Here is a 22,982-nt window from a genome sequence, read left to right as displayed (position 1 = left end):
CTCAGGGTCTCATCCTTAATAAGCTTGCTTATTCAGCTGGTACTTCAACACTCTAGCCACTTCTCAAGTCCAGTTTCTTGCTAGACACTCTGGCTTTATACTGAGACCTCAGCCTTCTGAGTAATTACAGGCATGAGCCACAAGGGCCCAGAGTAAATTAATTGCCTTTATTGAGTATTTTCTAGTTTTGTTTTTGGTCCTGGGGCTTGAATTCAGGGCCTGGACATTCTCTAGGCCTCTGTACTCAAGATTAGTGCTTTACCCACTTGAGTCACAGCACCATTTGTAGCTTTTTTTGAGTAGTTTATTGGAGATAAGAGTTTCATGGACTTTTCTGCCCAGGCTGGCTTCCAACTGAGACTCACATCTCAGCCTCCTGGGTAGCTATGATTACAGGTGTGAACCATCAGTGCCGGGCAATTTTCTACCTTTTAATATTGACGAGGATGACAATATGTAAAATCTGTACTGACAAAAAACAATTAGCAGGAAGGGGGAAAACAAATCGTTTAAATAGGGATACAGGTGGACCCACTGCAACAATGAGATGTACAAGTCGTTATGTTGAAAATGAATTTTACAAGTTTCATGTTGGGGGGGGGCGGGGGGGAGGATGGGAAGGGATGGGAAGGGGAAACAAAGGAGGAGGTTACAATGCTTGATAAGAAATGTACTCATTATCTTACCCATGTAATTTTAACTCCTCTGTACAGTACATTCACAATAAAAAATAAAATAAAAAAAATTAGCAGAAAACTCTATTCGTTTAAATTTTATATTATTAAAGTTAGATTATACATGTTTTTAGGTGAGTTAATGTTAGCTTCAGAAACTATTTTAATTTTTTTTTTTCTGGTTGTGGGCTTGAACTCTGGACCTGGGTGCTGTCCCTCAGCATTTCAGCTCAAGGCAAGTGCTCTACCACTTGTCCACAGCGCCACTTTCAGTGTTCTGGTGGTTAACTGGAGATGTCTCATGGACTTTCCTGTCTACGCTAGCTTTGAACCATGATCCTCAGAACTCAGCCTCCTGAGTAGCTAGGACTACAGGCGCAAGCCACTAGCACCCAGCCAAATTTAAAATTTTTATGTAGTAGGAAAATTATATTTCCTATCTATGTGAGAATAAACACGTATTAATTTAGGAGAATTCAAATATCTGAATGAAAACCAGGCAACCTTTTCTTCTTACAGTAACTACTTAATGTTTGTTAAAATAAAAGTAATACATTTTACTTACTGCTTCTGTATGAATTGGGTGTACTGCAAAAAGCAAAGCAGCAATCACACTGCTTCTGTTGTCCAGGAAAAGTTTGCAGACTTTAAGAAATATCACACTGACTACAGCATGAAAAATTGTATTTAAAAGATGATATGACATTGGCTTTAGTTCACTAAAGAGATAATTCAAGCGAAATGTCAACACTGTTAAGGGTCGGTAAGACTTGTGGCTTCTTTCCTAAAAGGAAAAACAACCAGTGATTATTAAAGTACTTAGCTCTTTAGGCTGAAAAAAACTAGTTACTTCTTTTTTATTATTATTATTATTAACTTAATACCCCCAAAGTAATACATTCAAGAGAGATTATCATCTATTTTTCTATTTCTTATGTCCAAAATTCAGGTAACTTAATTTCCATGATACACAGTAATCAGAGAATAGTAGAGTTTGATATTAATTCCTTTAATATTCAGTTATTTCCAAAGCTTGCCTTCTTACCTAGTACCAATGCAAAAGTTTATATAACTGCTGGCTTCAGTTTAGCTGGAATACTGTTGTTTCAAAATGGTACTCTCAGTTGGGTGTAGTGACTCAAGCCATTTCTACAGAAGTTACCTTAAGGAACTTTAAATGAAGATACTTTATAGGCCAAATGTTATTAGAAAGCCCTGTGGTTCTCAGCCCAAGACTGTACCAGAAAACTACCTACACCACCCCAAAACAGCCTCAAAAAAACAACATTCAATATGAGCAAAACAATGCAAAAAAATATTGATCAAATCCATGTGGTGACAGACTAATGTAGAACCTTAGTAATGATTTTTTTTTTTTTTTTGCAAGTCCTGGGGCTTGGACTCAGGGCCTGGGTCCTGTCCCTGAGCTTCTTGTGCTCAAGGATAGTGCCCTACCACTTGGTTCTTTCTGTTTAGGTGATATGGAGAAATAAAACCCAGGATTTCATGCATGCTAGGCAGGCACTCTACCACTAAGCCACATTCCTAGCCCCAGTAATGATTAAAATGCTCCCAAAAGAAGTATTTTATTGTGTAGTCAGGACTGTGAAATACAAAGTAGTACATTATCTACAGAATGAGTCTACAAGAGATAATTTAAACACTTGAGAAGCCCATGGTAGTCCAAAGACTTCTAATGTGGCAGTACTCATATGGATAAAAAGAATGTCCTACACCCAAAAGTCCAAAATGGCTTTCCAAATTACTCTTATTTGGTAACATCAACTATTAGTTCTTAGAAGTACCAATTCCAGCATTTTGTGCAGGCTTATAGTAACTAAATAATACTAAAAATAATTTTTGTCTAGTTTCACATTTGCTACAAGGAGAGAATATGCCAATCAAAAAGGATCAGGAAGCTTGGTGTTGGTGGCTTTTGCCTGTAGTCCTAACTACTCAGGAGGATCTAAAAATGAAGCCAGACCATTCACAAAATTCGTAAGACACAACCTCCAAAATAACTAACAATAAGTTGGTTAGAGGAGTTGCTTAGGTGATAAGAGTGCCCACTGAACAAGTAAGGCAAGCAAGCATGATGTCCCGAGTTCAAACCACAGTACCAGTAAAAACAAGCAAACAAACTAGCTGTAAAAAACTGCCATTCCATCCTAATTTATTTACCACTCTATCTCAACATATTCATTGGAATTGTGTTTAGTCTGCCAGTCTATGAATATTAATACAAATCTTTATCTTTGTTTGTATAGGGGAGCTTGGGAAAATATGAAACATGCAATCTGCAAAGTTTAGAAAAATAATCACACATAGAACAGAGCACTGACACCATGATATGCTCTTACAAGGTCTTTAAATTGGTCAACTGTCAGTTTAGAATTCAATTTTATGGATACATGTACAACAGGTTACTAGGATAGGTTAGGGGATTTGAACTTCTAAGAGTCTCAACATACAGAAGAGAGGTAGAGAAGAGAAAACTGGATGGAAATAATATATTGTGAATTTAACCTTCATTATCAAAAGTCGTTTTTTTTAAGACTAAAACGAGGTAATGTAGGAAAGAAAAATCTATTTATTTAATAAGTACTTATATGTTTATGACTAGCAGAATGAAAAATCAGATCCTTATTGTTTTTTAATGTCAAAATTTAGGGAATGGGGAGAGAGAACAACAATGATGACTGAGAAAACAACTACAGAAATATTGCATGTTATGCTTCAATAACAATGTGTTCAAAATCTACATACGTATTAGAGACTAATGTGTTTGTCCTCAGATATACATTAATAAGACATATATGCATATAATATACATATAATGTATGTCTTACATACATTAGAGAAATAACTTATCATCTAAAAGCTGTTTGCCACTTTCCATTTCATATAACATTAAAACCCAGTCTGTATGATAACCAAATCAGCAAAGATTTAATCCTGAACAGTTTAACAGTGACTTTCAAAATGACTTTGAATTTTTCATAAACTTTTTGATTACAGAGAGGTAGTGGCCAATATGTGTATACTTAATTATTTTTACCTTTAAAATCCAATGTTAAAATTCATACTGCTGTTACAAAAGATGACGCCAGTCAATTGCCTAACTTACACAAGAAAAATAATCATTCAGCAAGAAACAGACTTCCATTACACCTCAGGTTCTTCTTACACTTTTTATTGGTGCTGGTCCTGGGGCTTGAACTCAGGGACTGGGCACTGTCCCTGATCTTTTTAGCTAAAGGCTAGCATTCTACCACTTGAGCCACAGCTCAACTTCTGGCTTTTGTGTGGTTAAAGATAAGGATCTTATGAACTTTCCTGCCTGGGCTAGAAAAAGGTCCTCAGATCTCAGCCTCCTGAGTAGCTAAGATTATAGATGTGAGCCCCCAGTGTTCAGCTACAAGTTTGGTTTTACATATACATATTAATTTTTATAAAGTAAGCTAAGGTACACGGCAAAGGAAATAATCCAGTACTACTTTAAAGATAACTGAATTTTTAACTTCCTGTCCAACTTATTACAAAGAAGTTATTTCTTCTAAAGTAAGTACTTACTTACCTCTGACATAGGGGTTCCCCAGAAGTCATTCTGAAACAATGTTTTTAAAGGTGTGGATGGATGCAAGTCTTTATTATCCAGTATTGCTGAAACATCATCAAAAACAAACCCACAGAACAGGCTGTTCCAATAGCAAGCAGTAACCACACCTACTATTAAGGTTATTTCTTTGAGGTTAATGTCACCCATCTTTCCTATAATAACTGCAGACAAAGGGAAAAGAAGGCAACATGGAAGATAAAAAGAAATAAGCAACATATTTCAGGTAACTATTTCAAGTAACTACAGTATCAGTAAATAATAAGGCTGTAGTTAATACTTACACAGAAAGGCTCAACTCATATACTCCCCACTGCTAAGAAACATTAGCTAATCAATTTGCCATATGTCTAACCTAAGGCAAAATTTTTTGTTTTCATAGTTCTTCCAGTTTTTTTAATCATATTTAATGTTTAGTTAAATAGACAGTGGAGTCCTTATCAATTGACATTAATCAGGCTACAAGGGAAAACACAAATATTTAAAATAACTTTAAAAGACCAGTATGATGTGCTCCAGGAGTATCTAAACTATTTGTGTGTGTGTGTGTGTGTAAAAATAAACACAACACAGGTTTTCCAAACCTCTGAAAGAGCTTATGAATATTAGTATTTTATGTATTTAAAACCAATCTAATTTAGATATTCTACACCTTTGTTTACATTTGTGAAAAATATTTTTCTTGGCTGCTTTTATCCACCTTTTAAAGAACTATGGTGCTACTATTCCTCTCTTCTACTCAGACTGATTATCTATTTGGCCCTTTGGATATCTGAACACAAATACCTGATACCTTACAACAAAAGCTGTTAGCCCTCACCTCACAATAAAGTAGCAATGTAACATACGGGTTACTACTTTAGAAAGGATTCAGTGAGGCAATGGTTTAAAGTAGAAGGGTCTATATTAACTGGAGAATACACACACACACACACATACACACACACAAATTAGCCCTACAATATAGCTCTACATAAACTGCAATCCTTCTTAGTGTTTTAAGTCTACTTGTGGAAGACAAAGTTCCCCCTCAGATTGAAATAAAACAAAACTGTTTGTGTCCAAATCCCCTGCAGTTGAGAATGGCTATACTAGTTACCCAGGGCCTTAACAAGAGAAGATGACGGTCTCATTGAAGTTTTCATTGGAGAAATGGCAGAGTAGAAGCTTACTCCATTGCATGCCATGAAAGAGGAAAAATCTAAGTAACAAAATAGTGACTATATTTTCAAGAGCAAAAGAAATGAGGAGCTGAACCAAATGCTGAGTAATGAGACAATTGAAAAATAACAGGACAGTTGACAAAGTAAATTAAGAAACAGTTTACAGCTCTTAGTAGGGGAAGGTGAATTTGAAGCCTCCACAAAGTAAGCTAGGTAAGCCTCTGTGATAAGACTGGCAGAACTAGTTGTGGAACATCAAGTACCCACTCACCTGAAAGCCTTAAACTTCAGTGTGAGGATCAGGTAGGACAATGACATCCTCAGGGTCACAAGTCAGAATGGGAAAAGGCAATTCACTTCCCCTATTCCTAATAGCAGTGGCAGTGCCATCAAAAAGACAGCTTCTTATTTGAGGCTAAGGTACTTACGGACTAAAAACAAGGAATAATCACTACTCAGGTATCCTGAGTCAGCCAGTCAGAGAGCCTGCAGGAGATGGTGAGTGCGTTGTGGAGAGGAAAGACTGTGATGTGGACAAGCTGATCAATTAATGGGAGATTCACCTCTAGAAGTATAAGGTGGAGGGGTCACCAGCCTGGCTCTATCTAGTCAGAGCAGTTTCACTGCTTGAGATTATTATAGTAACAAAGCATTGAGCCCTTAGATTCTAGGATTGTTGGCTGGTTCAAGTGGAGGTACCAGTCCCTCAGGACTTGAAAATCAAGGAACAGCTGAAGGGTCTTAGGACATCCAGCCAAAGTATTTTGGGAGTGACATGACTACAGACAGAAAATTAACATGAGTGAGCCGGGAAATTAAAGAAGCATCACAAACTAGGACAGTGAACAGTTAGATCCTATTCTTCGTAGCTTAGGGCAAGTTCCAGGGCCCAAGGATAATTGCAGAAACACCTCCAAGCCTACAGATGGCAGAGTGTTCAGCATCCAGGAGCTATCTGCTGTCTGTAGAAATTTGCAGTTAGGTGAGATTCAGATAGGACCCTGAGCTCACACAATACCCTCCAGTCACTTCTGCTCCATAGGCTGACACTGAATGGGGTCTGAAAAAAATTGAGATCTTCAGGCAAAGCACAAGTCCTTCAGTTCTATGGCACCAGTGCAAAACTCTGTGCTCCGTGCTGACAGGCTGACAATTGCACATGTGCAACTTTAAGAGCAAAACTGGTTTCCCTAAAAAAGAATTCTGAAAGAAGAAATTTTGAAAGCTGGTCCTTTGTTCTTATAATCATATCAGCTAGTAAGTTAACCTGGAAGTCTTTAAATGGTAATCTCAGGACAAATGGAGGGCAAGACAAAATTAACATCGTTGGTTTAACGTTTTTTTTTTTTTTAAGAGTCTTGCTATGTAGCCTAGACTGCCTCTGAAACTCACAATCCTTCTGCCTCAGCCTCCTGAGTGCTAGGTTTGCAGAAATGTGCAACCATGCCTATTTTTAACTAAAATCATATAATTTGGGGAGAAAATTCAGAATCAATGTGCAAGAGGTTGCAGAAAAGGCAGAAAAGTTGTTTTAAAAATTTCCCAAGAGAACATTAAGATGAGAAAAAAGGACAGCTTATCTTAGGTCATGTCATAAACTCAACTGTGGAGTCATGTCAGGTTCTGTACAAGAATCACCTATAAAGTTGAAGAATAAAGGTTATACAGTGCTCAGAGGAGACATGATTCTCAGGGGCTTATTACTGCAACAGTTTTAAAAATGGTTTCTTATAGGAACTTGTAGGATTTTTCTAAGTATGTAAGCATATACACATATGTATATGCTATAAGAGAGAGGAATGGCTGATACACAGTATACCAAATCCAGCTACATTTGAGATAATGTAGTTCATAAACTGCATTAAAGATACAAAATCCAATTTCTTCATTAAAACTGTATTGAGTACTCATTTTTTATTACTCTTAATAGTACAATTGTAAATTGACTTTTATATGGATTAAAGAATTTTTAGCCTGGAAAGAAAATCCTCCCAGTTCAGTCTCCTGAGAAATTTAAAAAAAATCTAATCTCAATTATTGTTTTGATAATTTACATTAGTTGTTATCTTAAAGTAACTTACTGGATTTTATTACTGTCTTGAAGCTTAAAAACTCTAGCTTGCAAAGTTTGTAAAAGTTGTATTAACGGTGACTCCTACTATTCTTTCTAGTCTCCTCATGTTGAAGGAAGACAAGCATCTACTTGTTACAGAGACATTTCTTTCCCTAAGTGAAAGACAGTAAACAGGAAAGTTTACTGTACACATTAGTTATTAAATTTCCAATGATTCTGTATTATTTTATACACTGGAAAAATAAGTTCTCATTTTCTCTGTTGGTAAGTCAGCAAAAGGAATGTAACATCTAAGAAATTTAAAGTGATTGGTATAGAAAGCAGAATTAGTACTTATTAAAGTCAAGGCTTTTTTTGTGAAGTGATTTTGGTAAGGTAAAACTATTTACAGAAACAGAAAGCAAGTTCAGGCAAGTGCTTCTGTAACAAGGCCATTTACAAAATTGTCACATAAAATCTTGTGTTGATGAAGACTGGCTGATACAGAAATTTTGATGGAAAATACTATGGCATGGGTGTTCAAAAAGTAGTAAATTTCACTTAGCCATCCTCTACAACATTATGGAAGACACTAAACATGAAAAGTGTTTAATTAAAATTCTTGAATAAACAAGGTTATAAAAACCAGTATATGTACAGTTTACTAAACCAGCAAGATTGAGGAGCAAATCTTTCATGAAATATTGGTTTCCAGACTACATGAAGTGTCAGTATGGCAACCTTCCAGCCAAAAGGACATGTTCAATCACCCTATTAAGTTAGAACACAATACTTATAACTTCTCTGAGCTTCAATTTAACTGAGATGGAAAATGAGGATAATGAAAGCACTCATTTCACTGCAGGACTATTAATGAAGAATGAGTTCCTAAACAGTATTTGGTATAATATTGGTTTTTTTTTTTTAAAAAGCAGTTGGCAAATATGACAAATGTCTTTAAATTTTATCTCACAAAAATGAGTCTGTATTTCCTGCAAAACGATGTCTTGTTCAACCTCACTACGTGTTTTATAGAAAAAAAAAATCTATCTTCAAATAGAAAAAAAAATCCATTGTCAATTACAGTAAAAAAAAAAAAATTAAAAAGCACTTAAAAAAAATGAGAGAGGATACTGGTCCCAACAGTTGGAAATGTCATTTTGATTTCAAGCCTAGCGCTTCTTCAGAAAGGTTACCTAGAGTGATGGATGCATCCTCCTCCAGAAGGGCTGCGCAGCTGAAGGGTGAGAGAAACTTGCTAGAGATTAAGGAGGGCTAACAACACCGAGTGGACGCCTGTCGCTGCCAGCGCCCGGGGTAAACAGGCTGGTGCACAGCAGAACGATCCCTTCACCAGCCCCGATCTCCTTTCCCAGAGCCTCTTCTCCCCAGGCCGTCCGGCTGCGGGGCCGGCGGGCTGGGGATGAGGAGGAGGCGGCGGGTCTTCACGTCTCACTCCTCCGGAAACCGTGAATGAACTCGGCGGCACCCCTCGGCTCCACCACGACGAATTCCGAGGCTCCACGAAGCGCAAACTTTGCCCCGCTCTGGCAAGGGAAGGTACTAGCCCAGACGTAGCACGGACCCACACCTGACGAGCAGGTGAGGCCTTCCCACCTCTCCAGACCCGGGCTGGGCCCCGGAACCCCGAGGGCAGGCGAGTCCCTCAACCCCCGCGCTTCCTTCAACGCCTCGGCCGCCGACCCACCACCGGACCTCACCTGAGGGCGGTTCCACCGAGGGCCTGGTTTAGGGAAATCTCCGAGAGAGCCGTGTGGTGAGGGCAGCCCCCCAAACCACCGTCATGGTTCCTGGCGCCCAGGCCACCCGGGCAGACGTCGATCTTCCGCGGCGTCTCCCGCCTCTAGGTCCTTCCCACCCTCTCGGTACAGGCGCAGCCTTTCGCACTGAATCACGGGAACGCTTTACAGTTCCCTATTCGGAAACTTCAATTCCCGGCATGCTCAGCTAAAACGCAGAACTGCACTCTGGGATTTGGAGTCCTCGGTACACCCTACGCCTTTTCCTGGTTCTTGACACTGTGGTCCAGGATGCGGGCGGGAAAGTTTAACCGTAAAACATCTCCGGAGGTCGTAAAATGTAGGCTTTCCTTGCATCCGGGACCTACAGCCGGCTTTAGCGTAGTGGTGGAGGTGGTGGTGTGGGGCGGGGCGTCGCCTAGCAGCCGGATGCCGCCGCGGGTTTTGCTTGCTCTGGACGGAGTTGGCATTGGAACGGCCTTGGGAGTGGTCAGAAGCTGCTGCGGGGGCCCAGCGAGGTTGTTGAGGCGGATGCGGGACTGTCACTGATTGCCGGGCGTGGCCTAGGTGGGTGGATCTGGGGAGCCCGGTCCCGCTCTAGCTCCGCCAGCAGGTTTAGATCGGAGCCCTGCCTCCCTAACCCGCCCCCGTTAGCCTAGATCTTCCCTATCTCAACCCTGGTTCCTCCCACACTGCTTGACTCCCGTCTTTTATTTGCGCCCTTCGGGTAGCACCGACTCCCGGTTCCTGCTTCTCAGAATCTGCTCACCTGCAGACTTCCACACCCTCCACACACCCCCCCCCCCCGCGCGGTGGGCACGGTCAGGTGTTGGCGCGTGCGCACGCCGTCTGTGAGGTTTCAAGGGGTGTGCGACAGGGCCTCCGAATCTTTCATGTTAGCAAAGAAGTCATCAGACATTGCCTAACCCGTGCTGCATCTGATGTTTTGTGCCTAGATGCTGTAATCTTGGCGGAGGGGACATTTTACCCACGTATCTGTTTTAGCTATTGAGGAACCACCGTCCTTTGCCCACACCTTCGAGTTATGGTGAAGCTCTAAACTTAGTAATGCTGTTTGTATTGGAAAAAAAAACAAACACAAGAAAGTCCCACTTGTTTTGTTACAGGAGGTGGAAGAAGTCAAGATGCCACCTTATATAAACTGGAAAGAGATAATTAAAGTGGACCCAGATGACCTGCCTCGTCAAGAAGAACTGGCGGATAATTTGTTGGTTTCTTTGTCCAAGGTGCTTAAATGATACATCAATTGTTTGTCAAATAATTCATATTGATTAATTGTCATTAATTTAAACTACCAGTAAAAATCACCGAATGCTACAACGAGAAGAACGTTTATATTTGCTTAACGTTTATTAACTAGTTCCTTTTTTTATAAAAACTTAGGTGGAAGTAAGTGAACTGAAAAATGAAAATCAAGAAAATATGATACATCTTTTCAGAATTACTCAGTCATTAATGAAGGTTTGTATGCAGTAGATTTTAAAAGTAACTTTGACAGGAATTTATATCTCTCTTACATAAGGCAATCTCTTATATAAGGCTTAAAATGAGACATCTTTAAATGTGTGTTGAGAGATAGTTGTGTGCAAAACATACTCTAAAGTTCCTAAAAGAGTTGTAGGGGAGGAAAGGATGGGTATGTATAAAAACAATCTAAGGAGATGTATCTTGAAGTCCAGATGAAAGAGACAGAAATGAATGGAATAGGTACTTTAGTGTATGGGAAAGAGGAATTCAAGCTGTGTCCAAAAGCTAGATAAATGGAAGGCAGTGAAAAGGGGATTCTAGAACTAACAGTTATCATAAAAAGTGTTATAAATATGAAATGTGCTTATTTACAATTGAGGAAACAAGTGTTGACAGTTGGTCAACAATTACACCAATAACAGACTTTAAACTGCAGTTGATATATACAAAAGTATGTTTTAGGAAGGCAAAAACGAAATATGTCATATAGGGCAAATTAAGAGAACTGTAGCTGGTTAGCCATAAAGTGAAAGAGTAAAGACAGTTTTATACTAGAATATTAACAATGGGAATATAAAAAAGAGTGAAAAAATATGAAACATTACAAAATACTGCAAGAAAAATGTTTCAAGCTATTGCAAATCTAGAAATTATAGCTCTAAGAAAATAATTTATTCATTCAAAATAGATATTTTCTGAATATCATGTACAATGCATAACAGGTGATTAGGATTAGCACAATAAATAAAACGAAGTTGTATTTTTAGTGTATACATTATAGTGAAGAGGTTTATTGAAGGGACTCTTTTTTTTTTCCCTTAATGTTTAGATGAAAGCTCAAGAAGTAGAGCTAGCTTTGGAAGAAGTTGAAAAGGCTGGAGAAGAACAAGCAAAATTTGGTAAAGCCTTGTTAAAAACTTATTGTGGTCCACTTACTACTAAGCGGTTGAAAGTTAAACTTAATATATCCTGTAAAATACATACAATTTATTATGAAAAACATTTATACTACTACTTAGATCTTGTATGTAATGTTTCTTTCTTTTACATCATTTTATAATAATGATGGGATCCTTTAAAAGCATTAATTTTGTTATTTCATTGAAATGTATGTAAAAAACTTGTTTCAAGGTAAATCTAACCAGTTGAAATATTTATCTTTTTTAAAAATAGAAAATCAATTAAAAACAAAAGTAATGAAACTGGAAAATGAACTGGAGGTACGTCCATTGTATTGTTTAAAATGTGATTGCCTTAATTGTGTTACTTTGAATTTTCATATTTTTGTGGTGGCTAGAAAATTCACAAGAACATTATCATGTTTATATTCTGTTCAGTATACTATATGTTTATTAAGTGCTTTGACTTATACTAAGAATTAAGCACATAATTATGAACAGAAAAAAACCAGTTAATAGCTGAGGTAGCTGAAAGTCTACAGAAATATATAGAAGGATTATTAGCAATTGAGGAGGAAGGTGGTGGGTGGGGATTTGAGGAAAAAGTGACAGAACATTATGGTAGAAGACCACAGGCAAAATAATAATGTATTGTTGAGATTTCTGGCAAGTAAAAAGAAACAATAGAAATGGAATAGCCTCTGAAAGAAGAGAAGGCAGAACACAGAACATACTATGTTTGCAGGGTTAGTGCTTGGAAGTTGAGAGACTATACATGAGATCATCTGCTAAAAGTAAGAATGGAAGATGGGATGGTTAAATTTCAAGACTGTCAGATAAGATAGGTCCTGGTAGCTCATGCCTATAATCCTAACTATTCAGGAGGTTGCCTAACTATTCAGGAGATTGAGATCTGAGGATCATGGTTCAAGCCAAACGGAGCAGAATAATCCGAGAAACTCTTATATCTCAGTAACCAACAAAAAGACAGAAGTATAGTGTGGTTCAAATGGTAGAGTGTCAACCATGAGTTTTTAAAAAGTGAGCAAGAATTCAAGACCTTGTACAACAACAACAATAAAAGAATGTCAAGTAAAGCTTAGTACCCAAAGAAATCAAACTGCAGCTAAGGCAAGGTGGTGAAAAGGAATATTTACAGTCAATTGTCAATACCTCTCAGTCGTCAGAAAAGCTTATTGTCAGCTTCTGATTTAAACTTAAATAAGCTAAATTAAAAAGTAGTCCTTAAGCTGATAAGATTTTAATCATCTGTTACTAGAACATAATAAAAATGTAAAGTCAAGATAATTATTTGCTGTTCATTTATTTGAATATCCAAATATGATGGAATTAATTTATACTTTGGATTTATTACTTTAAGATGGCTCATCAGTCTGCAGGTGGACGGGACACTCGGTTTTTACGAGATGAAATTTGCCAACTTGAAAAACAATTGGAACAAAAAGATAGGGAATTAGAGGAAATGGAAAAGGAATTGGACAAAGAAAAGAAAGTTAATGAACAAGTAAGACATTTTTTTTTCAATGAGTCTTTACTGTACTAATAAAGATGTTTCTATAGCATGTCTGATACTGTTTTTTATAATCATTGGCTATATTTACTTTACATTATATGCCATAGTTGAGGAATAAAGTACATCTATTTGAGGTTTTTGTAAAATATAATAGATTACCAAAATATAAAATATTTTGGTAAAATATAATAGATTAAATATTTCTAGTGAATACTACTTGAGTATTCTTTACAGTTGGAGGTACTTTTTATAGGACTTTGGGTTACATATATAATAGATGCTTTGGTCTAAAACATTAGAATAAAAAAATTGAAAGGCATTCATAAGTAATTTTCTATCATAGTTTTGATTGAAATTGACAGATGCAGTCATGGTATTAGTGTATGTATAATGTATAATATTACATATAATATATTAATATACAATGTTACCAGGCTACAGATGAAGCTTGTTCACATTTTCCTAGAAGTTTTATAGGCAAGGGACATACACCTATTCCAGTCTGACATCAGGTTGCTTCATTTAACCATTATACTGTACTGCCATTGAAGTAGTAGTAGTAGTACTTTGAGTAAAGTAGTTTAGCCAGGACATTTAGGAACCAGGGATATGGAATCTTGGATGAAAGCCAATCCTTTCATTTGTTTTTTTGGAGAGAAATATTTTTTGTGTATTTATCCTTTATGTAGCTTTTGGTATGTGCACTTCAGAAAATGTTTTTAACAGCTTGTTTTATCCATTCAAATCCTTTTTAAAAACTTGACTTTGTCTTAGTTTAACTTGAAGTCTGTAGTAAAAAATTTTCTTAGAAAGGATTTAGACTTAACTCACCAAGTGAAAATCTGAGTTTATATTGAATTACTGCTGAATTTTATCTCATTTATTTTTTACTACTTAGTTGGCTCTTCGAAATGAGGAAGCAGAAAATGAAAACAGCAAGTTAAGAAGAGAGGTTGGTAAAACATTTTTAGTGGTTGTAGTAGTTCAACAAATACACTTGTTAAAAAAGGTTAGCTTACGTTCATATTGTAACCAGAACTGGAACCTTCTAAGTACCTAATATTTTTAAAGTGGATTAATTATGGTATTGCTTTGCTTCAGATAATTAGAAAATAGATCAAAGAGTGTGGTTGTGATGTAATACATTCCTTTCTTAGATCTATGTGGGTTAACTTTCCTTTCTGTTGTCCAAGCCATTCTCTACTCTTATTACTTTAGTATGTCACTGAATTTCTGTTCTTAATGCTCTTTCTTAACCAGCATTCTTTTAAAGATTTTGTTACTCATGAATTCTTATAAATTTTGACTATTATTTGGTTCTTCTGAGCCAAATAATATTTGAGTATTGTTATTCCCAAAAGGAATTTCTTTTAACCTAATCAAAATGTTCTTTGTTTTGATTGGTAGTTAATATTCTTACTTTCTTATTTAAAATTAATACTTAAATTTCTAAAATTCTTTATTTTTGCTTTCTTTAATTTCTAGCTATTATTTTTAATTATGTCTTGCATTTCTCATTTCTAATTACCCTTTTCCTGTCCTTTTCTGGAGAACAAACGTCTAAAGAAAAAGGTGAGGCCTTAAGGTGAAAACTGGAGAATTTAAGATGCATTTTGAACACACTATTTAGAAGACATAGTTTATTATTTTAGATTGCTTTTAATTTTCTGCTCTTTGGACTACTATCAGAATGAACAGCTACGTCAGGATGTTATTGATTACCAGAAGCAAATAGATTCACATAAAGAATCACTTTTATCAAGAAGAGGAGAAGACAGTGACTATCGATCACAGTTATCTAAGAAGAACTATGAACTTGTTCAATATCTGGATGAAATTCAGGTACAATGAATAAAGTCAGTTGAGAGCAATCATTTTTATATAAATTAAGACTACAATTTACTATCACAATAAAATACATAATAGTGCTATAGTACAAAACTAACATATAGCCAGCCCTCTGTGAAAATTCTTTATTATAAATCTGTCACTGTGTAATTGTACAGTGTAAAGTAAGTTATATCTTTAAAGTTATATTTTTTTCATTCATTTTATAGTTGCCTGTCCTGGCCATTAAGTACAATTGTAGTCCTTTGTACCATTTCCTTCATACAATTAATCCTAAGGGTCTACAAACAATTTTCTTCCCCTCCGCCTGGACACTTACAACTTCATTTAATTTTAATTTAGCTTAAATTGAATTTCTTTAAAAAATATTTTTAATTACAGTTTCTTTAACATTTTTAGACCTTAACAGAAGCTAATGAGAAAATTGAAGTTCAGAATCAAGAAATGAGAAAAAATCTAGAAGAGTCTGTACAGGAAATGGAGAAGATGACTGATGAATACAATAGAATGAAAGCTATTGTGCATCAGACAGATAACAGAGTGGACCAGCTAAAAAAAGAAAATGATCATTATAGACTTCAAGTAAGAATTATCCTTATTGTTTTTTCTTTGTTGGTCGTGGGGCTTGAACTCTGGGCCTGGGCACTGTCCCTCAGCCTTTCAGCTCAAGGTGAGCACTCTACCACTTGAGCCTTGGCACCACTTCACATTTTCTGGTGGTTAATTGGAGATAAGAGTCTTGGGCTTTCCGCACATGCTTTGATCCACCATTTTCTTATCTCAATCTCTTGAGTAGCTAGGATTACAGGTGTGAGCCACTGGCGCCCAGCAAATTATCCTTATTTTGACTACTTTATACAGACTTCATATTATTGTATTGCTATGTAAAGCTGGAAATATTTTTCATTTTTCTAAGATATGAGTTTTGTTTCCGTTATTGCCATTGTTGTATATTTGCATATATGTGTTCTTCACAAAACACCTTGGTCAGGCACCAGGGTTTATTCTATAATTCTAGGTATTGAGGAGGCTGAAATCTGAGGATCACAATTCAAATCCAGCCCAGGCAGGAAAGGCCATGGGACTCTTATCTCTAATTAACCAGTAACAAGTAAAAAATGAAGCTATGGCTCAAGTTGTAGAGTGCTAGCCCTTGAACAGAACAGCTCAAGGACAGCATCCAGGCTCCGAGTTCAAGTCCCCAGAACAGCACACACACAAAAAAAGCAAAACCCATACTCATACAAAACACCTTGTAATTCTTGCTATCTGGTTATATAAATGATATTTGAATGAATGTGTAGACTTTAGTCTTCCAAAGCTTATATTTACGGGAATTTTCAGGCTGGTGATATTGCTCAAGGTGCAGAGTGCCTGCCCAGCAAGTGTAAGGCATTGAATTCTAATTCCAGTACTGAATAAAAAGTATGAGAATATTCTAGTAAGGATACCTATAATTTTGTCTGAAAAGTCTTGTTGAAGTAACATTTAATTTTGTATCTTAAATACTCTATAAAATATTAGATACCAATGTATCATTCACTATTTACATGGGCTCAAACCTTTTAAAAAGTGTAATTCTGTACTAATGAAAGCAGTTATACAACTACAGGTTAAGTATACCTTATTTAAAAAATGTTTGAGACCAGAATTGTTTCAGGTTTTGAATTTTTTTCAGATTTTTGGATTATTTACAAATGCATAATGAGGTAGCTTGGGGATAAATTCCAATGTATGTATACCTCAGACATATATACACGTATGTATATATATTATATTTATATCTGTATCACACATATAATATAGATACAGATATAATTATCTGAAGTATTTTTAGTATGTCAGCTTTTCAACTGAGTTCTATCATATAGGACATATAGGACATATAGAGATATGGTGTCATGTCAGTGCAGAAAAGGGCCCAAATATTAGAGCATTTCAGATTTTGTATTTGGATTGGTATTCTGCTTGTATAAACATACAGGGAGCCATTAAATGTCACTTTTAGCTGCATGACTGTTCCACAAATAACATGTATTATAATGCATCTATAAATATAATTACATGTATATATAACTACATATAATACACATATTGTATCACTGTCTATCAATTTTTGTACTGATTGTTGCCTTTTAGGTGCAAGAACTCACAGATCTTCTGAAAGCAAAAAATGAAGAAGATGATCCAGTCATGGTAGCTGTCAATGCCAAAGTAGAGGAATGGAAGGTGATTCTCTTCATTGATACACTATCATTTTTTTATATATTAGATTTAAATCTTGTTTAAACGACTAAAAGAACTTATACTAGTCGGTAACATTATTATTATTCCATTCATTATATATATTAAACAGAAAAGATCAAAACTGTGCTTTGTAGTCCCCCAGCTCATTTTTCATTGAATGGGCCACTCAAATCAATAGTAATCAGCTGTGTGGTCAAGGAAAGACCTATCAAAATCACTTGGGAAGCCTTTTCAAGCAACATCTCATCCTCTTCACCATACTCCAATCCTAGCCAATTTCACAGTCTTACTGTATCAAAAGCTGAGGTTATTATGAACGTTTACTTGAAAAACATTGAGATAAACTGAATAATTTTTTTTGATAGTGCTAGTATTTGAACTTAGGACCTGTGCTTACTGCGCAGGTGCTCTGCCACTTGAACTATCCTTCAAACCTTTTGCTTTTCTTATATTTTGAATAGGATCTTGGCTTTTTTGCCCAGTGAGGTCTGAATCACAGTCCTTGTATTTGTGCTTGTAGCTGGGATGACAGGCATGTGCCACCACACCCAAGTTTTTATTGTGATGGGGTCTCACTAACCTCTTGCCTAGAGTGACTTTGAACTGTGATCCTGCTGATCTTAGCCTTCTAAGTCACTAGAATTATAGACATAAACCACAAGATTTGGCTCTATTGAATAGTTTTTACTTTAGAAACTGTCATTTCTAGACTTGTTGCTTCTAGTGGGTTAATCTAATTTTTTTTTGGTGGTTTGCAATTGGTTATCATGGTGAAGCTTGGGTATCTTTCAGTTGAATTCAATAAATTTTAATGGAGTAAATATTTTAAGAGTAAATATTTTAACCTAGTCTGTCTGCTAACCACTCAACTCAGCTGTTTTGGCATGAATATGGCCATAATGCATAAATGAATGAGCAAGGTTGTTTTCTTGGAAAACTTTACAAATACTGTGCCAGGCCACATTTTATAAAAAAATAAAAAAATAAAAATTACAGGGTGTTTTTTTAATCATTTATTTGAGCTTTAAGTTACGAATAGAGTATCAATAAAATTGTAATGGCAGCTGCTAATACTTTTTCAAATAATTTTATTTTCTATGCTTTCTTAAATGTACTAATATGTTATTTATCTTAAATGAGGAAACTTACTTTGCTTTTTGTAAGAGATGTTTTGTTATTTCTAGCTAATTTTGTCTTCTAAAGATGATGAAATTATTGAATATCAACAAATGTTACATAATCTGAGGGAGAAGCTTAAAAATGCTCAGCTTGATGCTGATAAAAGTAACATCATGGCTCTAAAACAGGTAAAACCTCAAAATTTGTTTTATCAAACAGTCTTATTAAAGTTAGAAATCCCAATTGTCTTACTATATTATCTGTATTTAATTTAGTAGCATTCACAACTAGGCATATAATAAAGTATAAATTTTTCATACTGGTCACATGAAAATAAATTAGATAATTTAGATGAGGGTTAGAATCAGAAATGTAAATATTTTGTTGCTTTTTCGTTATTGTTGTAAATACACATACATTGTTTTAGTTAGGAATTGTTCAATGAGATACTACTGAAAATGTTTACATTTTAAAATACTTTACTACTCTGTTATTAAAGTTTGTTATATTTCAATCCTGGAGTACTTTAGTATAAAACTAAAAGGTATAGTTATAATTTGAATGTGCTACCTACTTTGAATGTGCTTCATTTTCAGTGAAAATACATACTCATTTATAAAAGAGCCATATTTTCATCATCTATATAGAATGAGATTTGAGAAGTGTTTAGAGAATATAAACAATTATAAGGAACAGTATTTCTGAAAGAAGTGCTTAAGATATAAAAGATACATTAAATAAAATAGCAAGCACAGGGAAAATACAAACATGCAAAATTATCAAGAGATAGAATTGGGTGGTGATGAAGAAGGCAATGTATAAGATGTAAGTTATGAAATTTCTGTCTGCCAGGTTGTTGGTCATTGTATTTATCTTGAAGAGTAGATGACACATAGAGTTTTACCATTATTAAATTTATATCCATAATCTTATTGAAAAGAGTTACCTTTTTCTTCAATTTTAAAATGTATGTTTATATTCATGAAAGAATCTGCACTATTTTAAATATGTTTTAGGGTATACAGGAACGAGACAGTCAAATTAAGATGCTCACTGAACAAGTTGAACAATATACAAAAGAAATGGAAAAAAATACTTACGTTATTGAAGATTTGAAAAATGAGCTGCAAAGAAACAAAGGTGATTTCTCCTATTTTTATGTGTTTGAAATGAATTTTATAAAGTTATGTTTTAAAAGATTTTTTAAAGCATTATTAAATAAAATGGTCAACTAGATACCTGTAGCTTACAATCAAGATCCTCAGATCTCAGCCTTCTGAGTAGCTAGGATTACAGGCGTGAGCCCAGGCCCTCAGTATGAATATTTTGTTTTTCATATGAAAACTATTTATATGAAAAGCTTTGCACTGCGGTCCTCAGATCTCAGCCTCCTGAGTAGCTAAGATTATAGGTGTGAACCACCAGGGCCTGGATATAATTCTTTTTTTTTTTTCTTTTTGGTCCAGTGGTGGGCCTGAACTCTGAGCCTGGGCGCTGTCCCTCAGCTCTTCACCTCAAGGCTAGCGCTCTACCACTTGAGAAACAGCACCACTTCCGGCTTTTTTTTCTGCTTATGTGGTGCTGAGGAATCAAACCCAGGGCCTCATGCATGCAAGGCAAGCACTGTACCACTGAGCCATCTTCCCAGCCCCTGGATATAATTCTTTTGTTTGTTTGTTTGTTGCAGTTACCCACGTCAGTGTCTTCTTTTTTTTTTTTTTTTTGGTCTGGTCGTGGGGCCTGAACTCTGGGCCTGGGCGCTGTCCCTCAGCTCTTCAGCTCAAGGCTAGCACTCTACCACTTGAGCCACAGTGCCACTTCCGGCTTTTTTCTTATGTGGTGCTGAGGAATCAAACCCAGGGCCTCAGGCATGCAAGGCAAGCGCTCTACCACTGAGCCACCTTCCCAGCTCCTGGATATAATTCTTATACATATATTACTAGCATTTAACTTAGTAAATGATGGGTTTATTTTATTAGCATTTTGTCCCTTTGATAAAAATGACATGAACATTTTTAAATTGTTTCTTGTACAATTTTGATTAGTGTATCAGCATTGAAGATAATTTTCAGAAATAATTTAACATGTCAGCATCATTTGAATTAATTTTGTCCTAATTAATATCACATTATATTCTCCTTACACTAAGCGTTTCCCTTATATCTACAAATGGCAAGATAGAGTTAGAGGGAAAACAAGCAAAAGTATGTACCAAAGTGTGTTGTGGAGGGCTAAATGGAAGAGTGACTAGATAGTGGGCACAGCTTAGCCTCTTTGACAGCTAAGATATTGGTGTTCTATCTATCCTAATCTAATGCCTAGTATAAGTCTAATATACGTATGTTAGAAAAATTTTATTTTACTGTAGGTGAGCATGAGAATTATCTGTCAATAAATTTTACAATGATAGGAGTATTATATTTTGGGACTGGCATTAATTTAGCAAGTCGAGATGTACAAGTAGGGAAAATACTTTTCAGCTAAGTTAAAGTTAGTTGTGAGAAACACAAAAAACATTCAAGAATGATTTAAAGCAAGATAGAAACTGGCTGTCTATGATGTGAACAAGTCAGAACAATTCAGTTCAGACTCAGTATCTTTGCTGCACCTACTCAGGATCCTGTGTCATGGAGTGCTACTCATCCTGCCTCAACATGGAATTTACATCGCTAGTCCTATGCACAGTAAATCCAGTCTTCATAATCATATTTCAGGTAGTAAGATGGAGAAAAGTGAAAATGAAAAGCAAGATTCATATTACATTTCTTCTTTAAAAAATTCCCTGAAATTCCTATATGGCCTCTATATTTAAAACTCGTTAGCAATATAACCACATCTAGCTGCTGGAGGATAAGCAGAACCTTAGGTTATATTTCTAATGGTCATTTGTCCAGCCAAAATCATTGCCACAATGATCAATTTTGTGTGGTAGTATTTTGCAACTTTTACAATTCATATGCCATTAGCTAAGGTTCATTTATTTAAATTTTATTAACCAAATAGTTTTCATTTTGCAAATATAAAACTCCAACCTGAGTGGAGTTCTTTGCAGTGTGATGCAATGTATCCTGCCCCATATTAGAGTCATTGATTTAAAGGAAAAATTAACTCATGATTTTTGTTTTTACCCTTTAGGTGCTTCAACTCTTTCTCAGCAAAATCACTATTTGAAAATACAGTCAAAACTACAAATTTTAGAAGAGAAAACTAAGGAGGCTGAGAGAACAGCTGAACTGGCTGAGGCTGATGCAAAGGAAAAGGATAAAGAATTGGTTGAGACTCTAAAGCGATTAAAAGATTATGAGTCAGTATGTATTTTTATCTTGTCAATCAAGAAGCTTAGAATTACTTTTGCCTCTCACAAATGACTCGGTCTGTTATTGAGTTCCAATCTGAACACCATTCGGTATATCTTGTAATAAAGGTGGTTTTAGTTTATATTAAGCTATTCAAAATTATAAGCATTTATTTATTTTTTTTGACAAGAACATTGTTTTAAAAACTTCTGGTCAATGCATTTTGCCAGATAAGCAGCTTTTGTGAAGCAGCACATAGTCTTCCTTATTTGTCCATGATGCTGGCTATATAGATGTGACACCACTGGCTGCTTTGATAAAACTGATGACAGAGATAGTTCTGTCACGTACTGTGCCACCACAGGGTACTTTGCGCTTTTTATACTACTTAATATTAATGAGACAACTATATTCTATTGGCAGTCCTGATTCATTTCTAATGTTTTCCTATATTCTGGTAAGTGTTCTATATATGATATTGAGTCATTTTGACATTAGGATATTGTCCTAAGTTTCAGCTATTCTATATTCCGTTATTATTATTATTATCATTATTATTGCTACTACTACTACTATTACTACTACTACTGGATTTGGCTTACAAAAGCACAATAAAAGCCTGCATTAGTATCTACAAAATTGTTTCTAAGTATCAATTTTAAATGTTTAAAAAAACCTGAATATTGTTATCATATCTATGTGTACATTTCCCCTTAAATATAATTTTTAAAAATCCATGAATTTAATTTATTGATTTAAATGAATTATTCATTTACTCATGATAAATTTAAATTATATTGGGTATTTTTCAGGGAGTATATGGCTTAGGAGATGCAGTTGTTGAAATAAAGAATTGTAAAAGTCAGATTAAAATAAGAGATCGAGAAATTGAAGCACTAACAAAGGAAATCAATAAGCTTGAGTTGAAAATCAATGATTTCCTTGATGAAAATGAAGCACTAAGAGAACGTGTGGGTAAGCCAGCCTTTGGTTTTTTGTTGGTTGTGGGGGCTGAACTCTGGGCTCTGGTTCTGGACTCTGTCCCTCAGCTCTTCAGCTTAAGGCTAGCGCCCTACCACTTGAGCCACAGCGCCACTCTGGCTTTTTTCTGCTTATGTGGAGCTGAGGAATCGAACCAGGGCCTCATGCATGCAAGGCAAGCGCTCTACCACTGAGCCACCTTCCCAGCCCAGCCATCCTTTAAGCTATGTGGCGTTTTTTCAACTCTAGTTTTCAGGTTCTTCATATTTACTTTTGGTTTATTATTTTTTTGTTGTTGAGCCAC

The 22,982-nt window shown here is 35.8% G+C and overlaps 2 protein-coding genes across 7 annotated transcripts in view; one reads left to right on the top strand and one right to left on the bottom strand.

Annotated features, from left to right (window-relative positions):
• Positions 1-9,375, bottom strand: part of Tmtc3 (transmembrane O-mannosyltransferase targeting cadherins 3) — a 46,380-nt gene extending 37,005 nt beyond the window's left edge. For 2 of the 3 annotated variants that reach the window (XR_006149512.1, XM_042693124.1), the window contains exons 1-3: positions 9,228-9,375; positions 4,252-4,454; positions 1,240-1,458 (exon numbers count right to left, since the gene is read on the bottom strand). Coding sequence is in view for 2 of the 3 variants with exons in the window: in XM_042693124.1 (XP_042549058.1) it covers positions 1,240-1,458; positions 4,252-4,440 (408 nt within the window). In the remaining variant the exon portion in view is untranslated. Of the gene's footprint in view, positions 1-1,239; positions 1,459-4,251; positions 4,455-8,702; positions 8,723-9,227 lie in introns of those variants that run through there. The other variant, XM_042693125.1, reaches the window with a different exon arrangement.
• A 334-nt stretch (positions 9,376-9,709) lies between these two features.
• Positions 9,710-22,982, top strand: part of Cep290 (centrosomal protein 290) — a 68,823-nt gene continuing 55,550 nt past the window's right edge. For all 4 annotated transcript variants that reach the window (XM_042693067.1, XM_042693066.1, XM_042693065.1 and 1 more), the window contains exons 1-14: positions 9,710-9,833; positions 10,394-10,513; positions 10,671-10,748; positions 11,584-11,653; positions 11,928-11,974; positions 13,035-13,178; positions 14,086-14,139; positions 14,877-15,029; positions 15,435-15,617; positions 17,175-17,264; positions 18,467-18,589; positions 19,418-19,541; positions 21,537-21,709; positions 22,510-22,672. In XM_042693067.1, coding sequence (XP_042549001.1) covers positions 10,412-10,513; positions 10,671-10,748; positions 11,584-11,653; positions 11,928-11,974; positions 13,035-13,178; positions 14,086-14,139; positions 14,877-15,029; positions 15,435-15,617; positions 17,175-17,264; positions 18,467-18,589; positions 19,418-19,541; positions 21,537-21,709; positions 22,510-22,672 — 1,504 coding nt within the window. In that variant the 5' untranslated portion in view covers positions 9,710-9,833; positions 10,394-10,411. The remainder of the gene's footprint in view (positions 9,834-10,393; positions 10,514-10,670; positions 10,749-11,583; positions 11,654-11,927; positions 11,975-13,034; positions 13,179-14,085; positions 14,140-14,876; positions 15,030-15,434; positions 15,618-17,174; positions 17,265-18,466; positions 18,590-19,417; positions 19,542-21,536; positions 21,710-22,509; positions 22,673-22,982) is intronic.

This window comes from Dipodomys spectabilis, unplaced genomic scaffold, assembly GCF_019054845.1.
Source record: "Dipodomys spectabilis isolate Male_0828 unplaced genomic scaffold, ASM1905484v1 ptg000163l, whole genome shotgun sequence".
NCBI lineage: Eukaryota > Metazoa > Chordata > Mammalia > Rodentia > Heteromyidae > Dipodomys > Dipodomys spectabilis.
This window is presented reverse-complemented; position numbering and strand designations above follow the sequence as displayed.